The sequence below is a fragment of the Plasmodium coatneyi genome, chromosome 6 (genome assembly GCF_001680005.1).
Source record: "Plasmodium coatneyi strain Hackeri chromosome 6, complete sequence".
Taxonomy (NCBI): domain Eukaryota; phylum Apicomplexa; class Aconoidasida; order Haemosporida; family Plasmodiidae; genus Plasmodium; species Plasmodium coatneyi.
This window is the reverse complement of record NC_033561.1, coordinates 23,120-35,479: the sequence shown is the minus strand read 5'-3', so window position 1 is coordinate 35,479 and position 12,360 is coordinate 23,120. Positions and strand designations below refer to the sequence as shown.

The window sequence follows — 12,360 nt, the reverse complement described above, 5'->3', positions numbered from 1 at the left end:
ATACAGTGTAACCACTCCACTAAGTGACAACCTCCACACTAAATGTAACCCTAAATCCTAAATCTCCGCTAAGCATGTGACAAACACTCCTCCACTAAGTGGCTTAACTATTTTTAGAATAGTACCACCTTTATATATAGTATAGAAGTGATGTTCACAGGGAAAATTTTTCTAAAGATCCCGCACCTTTTCTTTAGTCCTTCGGATATTTGAACCCCCCTGTAAACACCTTATATCCCCTAAAATCATTCTCCTAATCTCTTCCCCTAAACACTCTCCCTTGAAACTTTCCCCTCATCCCTTCTAAAAAATTTAAACAGAATAGAAAAAAAAAAAAAAAAGAACAAGAAAAAGAAAAAGAAAAAAAAGAAGAAAACGAAAAAAAAGGTCACACTCAAATTTCTACAAGAGGAAAGGAATTACATCCCTATATGATCTATACACTATAAATATATGTGATGAATTTTTAAATTAACCCCCTCTCAAATAATAGTAAAATATGAATAGCGCGCAATCAAATTTTTGCAGTAAGGAAAAAACTATACCTTCATATATATACAATATCAACATGAAATAAATAAGTAATAACGTCATGTTTTGGACTAGTTACCCACCCCGGAAAACGGAATAATAATATAAATGAGTGATTATGGGGAAGTGTGTATTAAAAATTTTCGTCCCTTCCCCATGTTATTCTATAATTCAAGCATATTTGTTCCTATTTTCTGTATTAATTATATGTGCACATATTAATATGATTTCGACATACATACATATGTGTACACTTATTGCGATATCCTACTGCTTAGAAAGTTGAGCAGCGTGTATTAGTACGAAGGAATTAATATTTGATATTCAAATTTATAGAAGGGGCAAAATTCTTACATTTATGTTTAAAATATATGAATATAAGAATGTATGAATGATTTTAGCATAATTACATTATATACACAGAAGAACATACAGATATAATCAATGACGGTAAGGCAGCGATGTACTAAGAATGCCTTCCTTCATTCAAAATATATATATATTCATACATACATATACATATATAAGGTATATATATACATATATATATAAACATATAGTTATATATATGTATATGTATGTATATATATATATACATGTACATATATATTCCACTTATAGAACATACACACCCTGGGATTACCATCCCACGCAGCGTATATAATATTTAACGATGGATCAAATAATTGTAGCGCCTATCAAATACAAACGAACGACGCGGAGAGTAAATTGAAAACTGCACTAAATGGACATTCCAATCTTCCAAACGAAGTAGATAAAATTTTAAAAGCATGGTGTTACGCATACTCGAAGGGAGGGTCTAGAAATCCCCATGCTCCAACTTGTCAATTTTTCTATCATTGGTTAGGTGACTTAGTATGGAATAAGGGTGGGAAAAATGGACAAAAAATAACGGATTCTACTTCATTTCAAAACGTTATGAAAAACATTTATGAGCAATTAGGAAAAATTAAGCCTCCGCCTGCACAGGATAGCGGATGGGGAATGGGACAGGGTGGATGTACCAATCTCTGCACTGGGTGGACAATTGAAAAAGACCCTTTCACATGGGCAAAATTAGTGTCTGACTATACTTACGACTACACAAAAATAAATAATGATTTAACAACAAACCGCAGTCTATACTGCTTAGCATATGAACAATATCTAAAAGCAGCTACTACAGCTTACACTTCCTTCTGCGAAGGGGTGAGTGAAGGGAGCACAGGGAACCATTTCCGACAATCAGTTTGTGGGACATTTATAAGGGAGAGAACGGGAAGTATCGACAAAAAATATAATCCAAAGGAGTTACTGGACCAACACTGTAAAGGAATTCTTGACAAAAGGACTGAAGATGTGGAAGTTGCACAAGTGGTAGTTTCATCAGAGGGTCCTGAAGGAATTCCTTCCACACCTGGAGGTAGTAGTGCTGCTATCCCAACCGCGGTTTCCTCTATTCTGGGAGTAGCAGCATTACCTACACTTGGTTTCTTTTTATATAAAGTACATGCAATTGTCCATTACACACATTTATATAAACATACATATATATACATATGTACATTATATACTTATATATATATACCGATATATATATATGAACATACATATATATATATACATAAAGTATATTGCATGTGTATATGTAATACATACATATATATATATATATATGTATAGATGTTCACCCTTTTTATCTTTCCTTTTTTTTTAGTATAATCTTTTGCCTTCTTGGTTTGGTAACCACACTTCTGGAAATGGAGGAAGAAGGAGCAATAATAGGAGCACAAGAAAAAACAGAGCACTTAGACGGAATTCGGACCTATTCACAGAAAATGATTCTTCTACCGAATATGGAACAATCTATTCCATACCATATAGTACTTCATCATCATCTACTAGATAATCATCTAGATGAATGATCATCCATCTACAGGAATGAACATCTTCTTCCAGATGAAAAACGAACACAACAACAACATCTTCTTCTTAGATGAATGAACATCTGGTACGATGGTGAATGATCATCTGGTACGATGATGAATGATCATCTAAGTGGTGATCACCTAGATGTTGTTGCAGTAGTAGTTGTGTATGGAATGGAATATTCTGACGAATTAGTTGAATCATATTCCGTTGTTGAGGTGTCATCGTCGTCGTCCCCGTTTGAAAACCTGTTGAATTCTCTCCTAAGGGACCTTTTACTTCTGCTTCCTCCAGAAGAGGAGTTATTCCCCTTAAGAAAGAATAGGAAGAGGTGTGATTTATACTTGTAAAGAAAGTATGCCAATGCAGGTAATCCTATTGTAGCCAATGCACCAGACACAGCAGCAGGGACGATACCACTAAGATCATCAGCTTCGGAACCTGCAGTGGCGTGTCCAGAAGAACCTGGATTCCAGGTTCCAGTGGAACCTGGTCTTGGACTACCAGTGTTCTGGTTGCCAGTAGAACCGGAACCAGATGAACCTGGGTTCCATGTTCCCGTGGAACCGGTGCCAGAAGAACCTGGGTTCCACGTTCCCGTGGAACCTGGACCAGAGGATCCAGGTTCTACTTTTTTGCATGTTAATTTTTGTAGTTTGTCCTCAGGATCGTATTTTTCAAAAACTTCCTTATATTTCTTACAACAAGTACTAGTAGTATCATTACCACAAACTGCATGTACTTTCCCATAAGCTTCACGAACACCTTCCAGGTAATCGAAATATTCTTTAATACAGGATTTGCTATATCCATATGTGTATGACTCAATAAACCCATAGTCCTCAGAGAAATCAAACATTCTTTTCCTCTTGTCGAACGTTTCCTTGTTAATATTAATACATATTTTTCCACACTTAGTCCCAGAACCTAATCCTCCTAATTCACTGTACACCGTTCCCATGGCATCCGAAAATGAATCAGGAGTGTTTAAATGGTTTGATACTATATGGCCTATCGTATAGTAGAGAGCGTAGCAAAGATCATGATCTGATCTATCTATTTGCCCCTTCTTGTGTACATGACACCAGGCTTCTGTAATGCTTTCTGCATAGTTCTCTTGTTTAAGGTAAGCATTGATTTCATCCTTAGCATCTTGTACATTACCCTGAAGAGTACAGACGCCTAAGCGTTCTTTTTGTCCCAATTTATCGTATAAATATTTCCTTGAAGGCAATAGAGCCAAATGGTTGGCCTATAAATATAATTAGCAAAATACATACATGTGTTAGTATGCATTCCTTCATTATTATTTATTCTACTATTCATGAGGTATTATATACATACAACTAGTTCCTTCATCCCGCATATAAACTAACGTTCAGTTCTGGCTGTGTCCCCTTCATTGTTCATGTGCATATGTGTATGTATATATATAACTATATATATGTTATATATATATATATATATTTTTGCGTTTTTGCCTTTCCCCCCTTTTGCCTTGTATAAGGAAATTTTTGTGTTATAAAAATGTTGTTTGTATGTTGTGCGTGTTGTGTGTATATGTGTGTGCTGTTTTTCTCCTTCTTCTTCCTTCGACATATATATATATATATACATACATATGTATATATATATGGACATATATGTATGTGTATGTGTATGTATGATTTTTTCCTTTCACCTATATATTATTTCATTTCTTATGCACTTTTATTTTTATATCATTTATTATTATTATTATTATTATTATTTTTTTTTTTCTTCTTCTACTTTTTTTCTTCAATTTTTGATAAGTACGTTATAAAGTTGTTCATTTATATATAATATGTGCATATATGTATGTGTATTATTTATACCATCATTTTGAGCTAATATTCTTCACTCCTTCACTACTTTTCTTCCTTCACTACTTTTCTTCCTTCACTTCTTTTCTTCCTTCACTCCTTTTCTTCCTTCACTCCTTTTCTTCCTACACTCCTTTTCTTCCTTCACTCCTTCACCTCCTTCACTTCCTTCACTCCTTCACTTCCTTCACTCCTTCATTCCCTCACTCCTTTTCTTCTTCCTTCTTCTAAAAATAATTTTTTTTTCTTTTCTTACTTTTTTCTTTTTTCTCCCTTAAACCTTCTCCTCCTTTTTTACTCCGTCAAACCTTCTATCTTTACACCTTAAAACTTCTTTTCTTCCTCCTTTACACCTTCTTTCTTTACACCTTAAACCCTTCTTTTTTTAATCCTTAAACCTTCCTTCTTTTACTCCCTTAAACCTTCCTTTTTTTCCCCTATATGCGTTCAGAACTATAACATTTGAACATATAGGCTATCCTTTATATATATATTCGTCTGCAATTTAAACAATGAGTTTACTCTGTTCGTATAATACAGGTGTACCATGAACTATATATTTCCAGCATAACAATGTTCCTTCCCGCAAATATTGCAACCATCAGTATGACTCCTTCCCCTCGTCCATACAGAGATGTGTATTATATTATGGGGTCTGGAAAGAAACAACGTGCGAATAGTGATAAGGGGCCTACAATGCACCTAGCAGTCACCACTATCCAAACACACCTTTAATGAACGAAAATTTCCCTTCCTTTCACAGGAAGTGTAGATGCTCCGTTTAGCCTATCCATAGACTATCCATACCAACATGTATAAGACTGGTGTATGGTTTGAACCAACTTGTATAGGACTGGTATGGATTGAACTGGTGTATGGATTTGACACAATCAACACCCCCATCCCCCCCTCACATATAGGTGGAAGGAGAAGGAATTGATCATCCATACTTGAAAAAAAAACTATATACACATAGTTTTTAAGGTGTTTGAAGAATAGATGTGCAAAAGTGTGCACAAAAAGTTTGGGGCAAAAAAAAAATATATATAATAGAAAAATGTATTGCGGGGGGGGGGGGCATGGGGGAGAAAAAAAGACAAGTGTTCCACATTTCCACATTTTACGACTTTGCAAATTATAATTTGTATTTTTTGTATTTGTATTTATAGTTTGTGTCTTTTGTATTTGGATTGTTGGATGTATTTTCTTCGAGCTCTGAAATAGTAGAATCCAAGTAAAGCACCTAGCATGAAAAGTCCTATTGCTGTAAGAACTGCGTACCCCACCATTGAGTGCGTTGGATTATTTTTAAGGGTTGGACAAACATATTTCCACACATCTAAGTCCTTTATATCCGTTAAATCGGAAGCTGCTATATTTGTGTTTGCACAGTATAAAACTAATACACAAAGCGCCACCATACCTAATATAAGTAATAATAAACTTCTATGTTTCATTCCTCGACGACAATCATTAAAAAATTTTTTACACATTGTTTTACATTTGTCCTTAACACTTTTATCCTTTTTTCTTTTCGTCTCATATGGTGCATTATAATCATTTCTCTTTGAAGTTGATCCATTATGTGTTCCTTCATATGGTTCATTTGGGAAGGTGCTTTTAAAGGGAGGGTCGTTTTTATTATAACTTCTATGTTGAAAGTGATTTGGTAATTGTGTTTTTGTGTGCATTCCACCTGCTATGGATCCGATGGTGCTTTCATCTGATGAATCATATGGGTTGGTTGTTCCTGTTGTTGTTCCACTATTACCATATCGTGATGATGATGTGCTTATTGCACGCACCTAAAAAAAAAAAAGGAGGTAAGGAAGGGGTAAGGAACAAGTGTGTTCATAAATTCATGTGGAGTATATAAATACAATGTGGAAAGAAGAAAAGAAGGGGGAAGGGAATTTCCCCTTCCCTTCCCCCCCAACCCCTGTCCTTCCTTCCACCAACCCATTCCCTTCTCTTCCTTCACTGAGAAAGAATGAATACAATGTTCATTAATCATAATAACTGCAGAATTTTTTTGAGGAGTGTAGTAGTTCCCATCTTACGTAGTGGTGGTTAGGGTTATATTGTTCCCACGAGGAATAAAGTATCAAGCTAAGTATGAACAACTTCGCAGAGGTTAAGGGTGCCATCATTTGGTTTTTGCTTTTGCTTCTTTTTTTTTTGTTTTTTTTTTTCTTTAAAATGAAGAAAGTTTAGAATGTAAAAGTGTGTATTTTTTTCTTTTTTCTTTTCTATGTGAAATGTTTATTTTAAGTCGTTTGTGAATTCGTTTGTGAAGTTGTTTATGAAGTTGTTTGTGCAATTGTTTGGGTGCAAAGCATTTCATTCACTGCTTTATTGTAGGGGTGTGTACATATATAATTCTTTAATTAAAATTTATTACAACGTATAACAAAATATAGATATAGAAAAGAAATAATCATAATGCAAAATAATGGCCAAAAAAAAAAAAAAAAAAAGGGTCGTTCCTTTTTTTTAATAGCACATATATAATTATAATATTCAAAGGTAGTGGGAATGATTCGTATTTTTTTTTTTTTTTTTTCTACAAAGAAAGAAAGAGAGAGAGAGCGAAGGAAAAAGTTCGCTCTCTAATTATATAACAGTTCTAACAGTGCAATAAGTACTATTTTCTCATATTTTCATCATATTGCAATTATGCATGTTTGTGCTTAATATTTTTATTGTTTGAATGTTCAGATACAACAGTGAATAGAAACTGTTTAAGGGAGTATATTAGCTTTCTTATGTGCTCAGATGGTGGAATGTTGTTAGGGTGTGGAACGTTTTTTTTTTTTAGATGTAGAGCATTAATATTGATACTTCGGTTTAGCGGTTATGTGTAGGGAGCAAATTTTTTGTGCTTTTTTTTTTGTAATATACTATGATCAATTTCCCATGGGGAGAGAGTGTACAACAATGTTTCACTGTTGTCAATTATTTTTGTACTTTTAAATTATAATAATAACTATTGGTATCGTAAAAAAAATACTATACACACATTCATATGTACGTGAACAACACTACTTATCATATTTCCATTAGAAATTTTGAGTAGCTGCTATAATACCTAATGCGCGCAAAGGACCATGGTAAACATAATCTCCGTTATGCAGTGTTTTTCATTTATTGCACATGTATTGTACATTTTATTTCTATGTTCGGCATAAATTTGGATCATTTTTCTTGTTTAGATTAAAAAAAATTCTTCCAAAAAAGTTCCTTCCCGCCAAACAACGGTTTCTTCCTTCCACCTACCACCAACCGCCCATAACAAACTTCCAACTACCACCACCCTAACAACCTTGCTTCCCTTAGGAAGTAGCTTCCCTCCACCCCTAACACAACTTTCCTTCCTACCTACCACCCTCCACCTAACAACTTACCTAGAACCCCTAACACAACCTACCTACCGCCATACCACCGCTAACAGAACCTTCCTTCCACACTACGACCATACTTACACTTCTTTTACCATAACAACCTTCCTGCCACCCCTAACAATGATCTTTTCTTCCCCAAAACAGCGTTTTTTAACGGTTCGGTATGGTTCGTTACGGTTTGGTCCGGTGCGGTACGGTTCATTTTGTCGCTAATCGTACACTGAAAAGAATACATACCATAAAAGCAACAATAGCAAAACCACAAAGGGGCCACGAGTATGGTAGTGGTGGACCACCTACCGAAAGGACCACAATCACACCTATACAACACAAAGCTAATACATATAAAATCGAAAGGGTCAATACGAGTGGTGATGACAAGAACGGTGACAATGCTCGTCTTGTCGCTCTTCTTTTTATAGCATACAACAATTTATTAAAAAATCCTCTAGGTCGAAATTCCCCTGGGGGATGGAATTCCCTAGGTTGGAATAACACTTCTCTTCTTCTATTAATTGCTTTTACATTTTTTATATGTGGTGTTGAATAATCATCATAATGATAGTCATCACTTCGCTCCTCAAAGAGACTGTCCACAGAACTGTCCATGGAACTGCTGTCCAAAGAGCAGAAACGGCTGCTGCTACTGTTATTTGTTGATATGGAAGTAACACTTTCCATGGAACTGCTGTCCAAAGAGCGGTCTATTGCATCGCAACGGCGGCGGTTCTTCCAAAAAGGGTGATAGGAAGCACCCTTATTATCCATTTTGGGGAGTCCATTGTTACCATTGTTACCACTTTTTGCTGCATGGAATCGGTGAAATAAATTTTTATGGTTCTGATCAAAGTGGACGCCCATTCTTTCCGTCCTTAAAGGGACGACGTCGTCATCGTTGTTGTTGTTGTTTGATGTACCATCATCATTACTCCACTTGGATTTTAGTGTTCTTACACCTGCGTCTAGAAGATTTTTCTTCTCAGTTGTGACATTTCCGGATGTTCTTAAAGCATTCACCTAAAAAAAAGAAAGGTTGTTAGATGGTTGGTGGTAGGTGGGTTGTTAGGGGTGGTGGAAATTTTTTTTTCTTCTCTTTTTTTTTTCTCAATTTTTATTAAAAAGGAAAAACGTTTAGCATGATGAAAATGTATGTGTATGCGTGTGTCACAAATTTTAACAAATTTAATAGTTGTTCTTATCTTACGTGGTGGTGGTTAGGGTTATATTGTGCCCACGAGAAGTAAAGTATTAAGGTGAGTAGTGAAAGTTTGGTAGGAAAGGGTGCCATTTTGCTTTGCTGTTTTTGCTTCCTTCTTTTTTTTTTTGGGGCTTCTTTTTTTTTGAGTGTGTGTACAAATATATACTTTTAAAGGAAATAAGTAATTAAAATGTACATAATACTAATTAATGCAAAAATTATGTGGTAATTTGAAATTAAAAACGACACGGTTTTTAGTTATATTCTATACAATTTATGATGATAACATCCTTAATAATCATATTCCCTTTTATGAGAAAAAAAATAACCCCCACACACCCCTTCAACTACATGGTTCCCTTCCTTCTAACGGTGTAATGGAAGGTGGAGCAGCAAATTATCTGCACATTTTTAACAGTGAAATTTTTATATACACGTATACACTAAAAAATTCTACCCGTTTTTTTTTTTTTTTTTTTGGGGGGGGAGATAATGCTAAATAAAAAAAAAAGAAAAGGAGAGAAAGAAACATTTTATTATTACTGAACAATGACATAAACAGAAGGGAACAGGGGAGGATTATACTGTCAAGCATATACTATAAGGATACATATATTTCTCCCTTGTATGCATAATTAATGGAAATTCTATGTATATTACGTATGCTGTTTTTTATTAATTTTATATAAATTTACACTCTTCACAGTATATTTATGAATATACACATCCAGGAAAGGGGAAGGAAAAGGAGGGGGTGGAACATTCCTCCTTATACATATATATATATGAACTGCACATAGGCATGTAGATGAACTGTATACAATATATATATATGTTCATTAAAAAAAAATTAGGAGGAGTACTTTTTTTTTTTCTTTTGGGCTTAATATTTTATATATTTTTTTACCTTAATATATATATACATATGTAATGATTTTGATGTACACATTTGTGTATGTGATATATTACTATTGTTCAAGGAATTAAGGAATATATATTATTATTATTGAAGAAAGAAGTGAAAATTCCACATTCACCCCCACACTTACAATCCAATCATCATATCATCATCATCCTAGGGAACAAACAAACAATAACAAACAGAACAGAGAAAATTCTAACACCAATTTATTACATAAAGAAGTGCACATGAATCATGACGAAGGTAAGAAGCATACTGAGGGCTGCTCCATTTTCTATGCAACATAGATAATTACACAATGTGCATGCAATACTTTCTATATACATGGTGTAACCTATTGTAAAGTAATAAGGAATGTGGAATATTTCATATATATGAATATATGCATATATTCCACATACTCCTCTTCCTCCTTCCTTTTGCAAATTATATATTTGTAGGCACTGAATTTGAAGGATTTACCTTCCAAGACCAAGTACTATAATAAATTCGATGGGGCCAGTGGGAGTGAATGTAATGGCGAAATTGGCGGGTACTCACAGTGGGAGGACACTTTGAAGGGTAAATTAAATGATTACCGTGAACTCACTACATCTGCGAAAAAGATTGGGGGTGCTTATTGTTCCGCATGCAACATGAATACAAGCAAACAAACGGACGCCGAACCATGTCAATTCTTTTACCATTGGCTGGGAGATAAGTACTGGAACGACTTAGGTAATAAAAATTTGTCAGACCTGCTGAGTGCAATTTACCAAACGCTGAAGGGAGATAATCCTAGCAATAAATGTAGATTTCAATACAGCGATGTTAATAAAGACCTCCTCCCCCAAATGAAAAAAGTATTCGATTATTACTACGAACATACCACCATATACGACGGGTTAATGAAGAATGGGCTCAACTGTAAAGACGAGTTGTACACTTACTTAAAAGAAGTTTCCTCAGCATGTATTACCATGAGGAATAATTGCCCAAATACCACGACATATACGAGTGGTTCATATTGTAAGGATTTCCATGATACATACGAAGTACCTTGTGGTGTAGCGGAAGCATTAGATTCGTACTGTACAACAAATTCTGCCTTAGAAGTTGCACAAAAGGGAAAAGCGGAAGCAGAAGCATCAAAAGAAGTAGCACAAAAAGAATCCGCCCAAGCACAATCCCAATTAAAAGAAGCATTAAGTAAAGCTAGCACCTCCTCTACTCTTTCTTCTACTTTCGGCACCTTAGCAGCAATGGAATTCCCAGCATTGGCATACTTTTTATTTAAGGTAAGTAACACCACCTAACAACCTTCCTTCCACCTACCACCATCCTAACAACCCACCTGCCACCCACCATCCTAACAACCCACCTAACAACCTTCGTTCCACCCCTAATAACCTTCGTTCCCTTCAGTATAAACCATGGTCTTCTTTGTTTGGTAACCACTCTTCTGGAAATGGAAGGAATAGAAGAAGCAAAAGAAGGAATAGAAGATCAACTGGACGCGAAGTAGACACATTAACAGAAACGTCCACAGTGGACTTCACAGCAAGTTCGGAAACAAGTTCCACGTTTTATCCCAATGCAGTACCTTCCTCTGCTGCGTACACAAGACAACCTAGGAAAGGAAGAACAAATAGTAAGAGAACATCAGATCATCATCAAAGAACGAATGTAGGTTACGGTCGGATGTAACACCATTGTAATGTAACACTCATTTGGAATGTTGAACATTGCAATGAGTGTGTAATGTTTAATGCTTCTTTCCTAATCCTTCCCACTTAATATAAATGATCACCACGTGAAGTCTGCACAGAGTTTATAGTTAGTGTGTGTAAAGAAAGAAACAAAAAGACCATTCTTTTTTCATTCTTCTTTTTTCTTTTTTTCTTTTTTTCTTTTTTTCCTTTTTTTTTCCTTGCTTCTTTTCTTCATATTTCATTTCTTCTCTTTCCTTTTCATTTGTAAGGTTGAATAACCACATGAGGAAGAAATACTCCCAACGTGGATGCGGAAAAAAAAAGGAATGTGGCGACCTTTAAATAGATATTCATGAATTTTAAGAAACAAAAAAAAAATTTATAAAGTCAAAATTTTATTACAGAATCAATAAGCATTTTTTAATTCTTCAATAAAAAAAGAAATTTTACCAAACAAATCAAAATAAAGTCAACGAGGAAAATTTTTTTCACTTCCACTTATATCAGTTACACATGAAAGTGAGCACTTTCATACAATACAAAACGAAAAAAAAAGAAAAATATATATACTACACCCTAAACCCTAAAACCCGGAATCTGAACTTGGAAGCTGCTCCTTAGGAACAAAGTCTTCCTCCCTAAACCCGAAATCTGAACATGGAACCTGTTCCTTAGGAATGTCACCTCTAGAAATTTTTCCTTCTTCCATAAATTTTGATCCCATAAATTCTTGTACCAAAATTTCAAAATAATCTTCCTTCGTCGAATATAGATCTTCCCTTTGACATTCGTCTAATACCTCTAAATGAATATCAATAATCATGCGGCGACGTACACCACCGCG

At 34.9% G+C, this 12,360-nt stretch overlaps 5 protein-coding genes across 5 annotated transcripts; 2 read left to right on the top strand and 3 right to left on the bottom strand.

Annotated features, from left to right (window-relative positions):
- Positions 1–975: 975 nt before the first annotated feature.
- On the top strand, positions 976–2,535 carry PCOAH_00012820 (KIR protein; the record flags this gene model as incomplete). Its single annotated transcript, XM_020058091.1, has 4 exons — positions 976–981; positions 1,153–2,037; positions 2,249–2,414; positions 2,471–2,535. The coding sequence occupies 4 exons, from the start codon at positions 976–978 to the stop codon at positions 2,533–2,535; spliced, it is 1,122 nt and encodes a 373-aa protein (XP_019913759.1).
- Positions 2,536–5,467: 2,932 nt separating this feature from the next.
- PCOAH_00012810 (Uncharacterized protein) lies at positions 5,468–6,454 on the bottom strand (the record flags this gene model as incomplete). The annotated part of the gene is made up of 2 exons (XM_020058090.1): positions 5,468–6,109; positions 6,365–6,454. The coding sequence occupies 2 exons, from the start codon at positions 6,452–6,454 to the stop codon at positions 5,468–5,470; spliced, it is 732 nt and encodes a 243-aa protein (XP_019913659.1).
- A 1,449-nt stretch (positions 6,455–7,903) lies between these two features.
- On the bottom strand, positions 7,904–8,993 carry PCOAH_00012800 (Uncharacterized protein; the record flags this gene model as incomplete). The annotated part of the gene is made up of 2 exons (XM_020058089.1): positions 7,904–8,722; positions 8,910–8,993. The coding sequence occupies 2 exons, from the start codon at positions 8,991–8,993 to the stop codon at positions 7,904–7,906; spliced, it is 903 nt and encodes a 300-aa protein (XP_019913696.1).
- Positions 8,994–10,059: 1,066 nt separating this feature from the next.
- PCOAH_00012790 (KIR protein) lies at positions 10,060–11,120 on the top strand (the record flags this gene model as incomplete). Its single annotated transcript, XM_020058088.1, has 2 exons — positions 10,060–10,068; positions 10,266–11,120. The coding sequence occupies 2 exons, from the start codon at positions 10,060–10,062 to the stop codon at positions 11,118–11,120; spliced, it is 864 nt and encodes a 287-aa protein (XP_019913663.1).
- A 979-nt stretch (positions 11,121–12,099) lies between these two features.
- PCOAH_00012780 (SICA antigen) lies at positions 12,100–12,339 on the bottom strand (the record flags this gene model as incomplete). Its single annotated transcript, XM_020058087.1, has 1 exon — positions 12,100–12,339. The coding sequence occupies one exon, from the start codon at positions 12,337–12,339 to the stop codon at positions 12,100–12,102; it is 240 nt and encodes a 79-aa protein (XP_019913906.1).
- Positions 12,340–12,360: the final 21 nt, after the last annotated feature.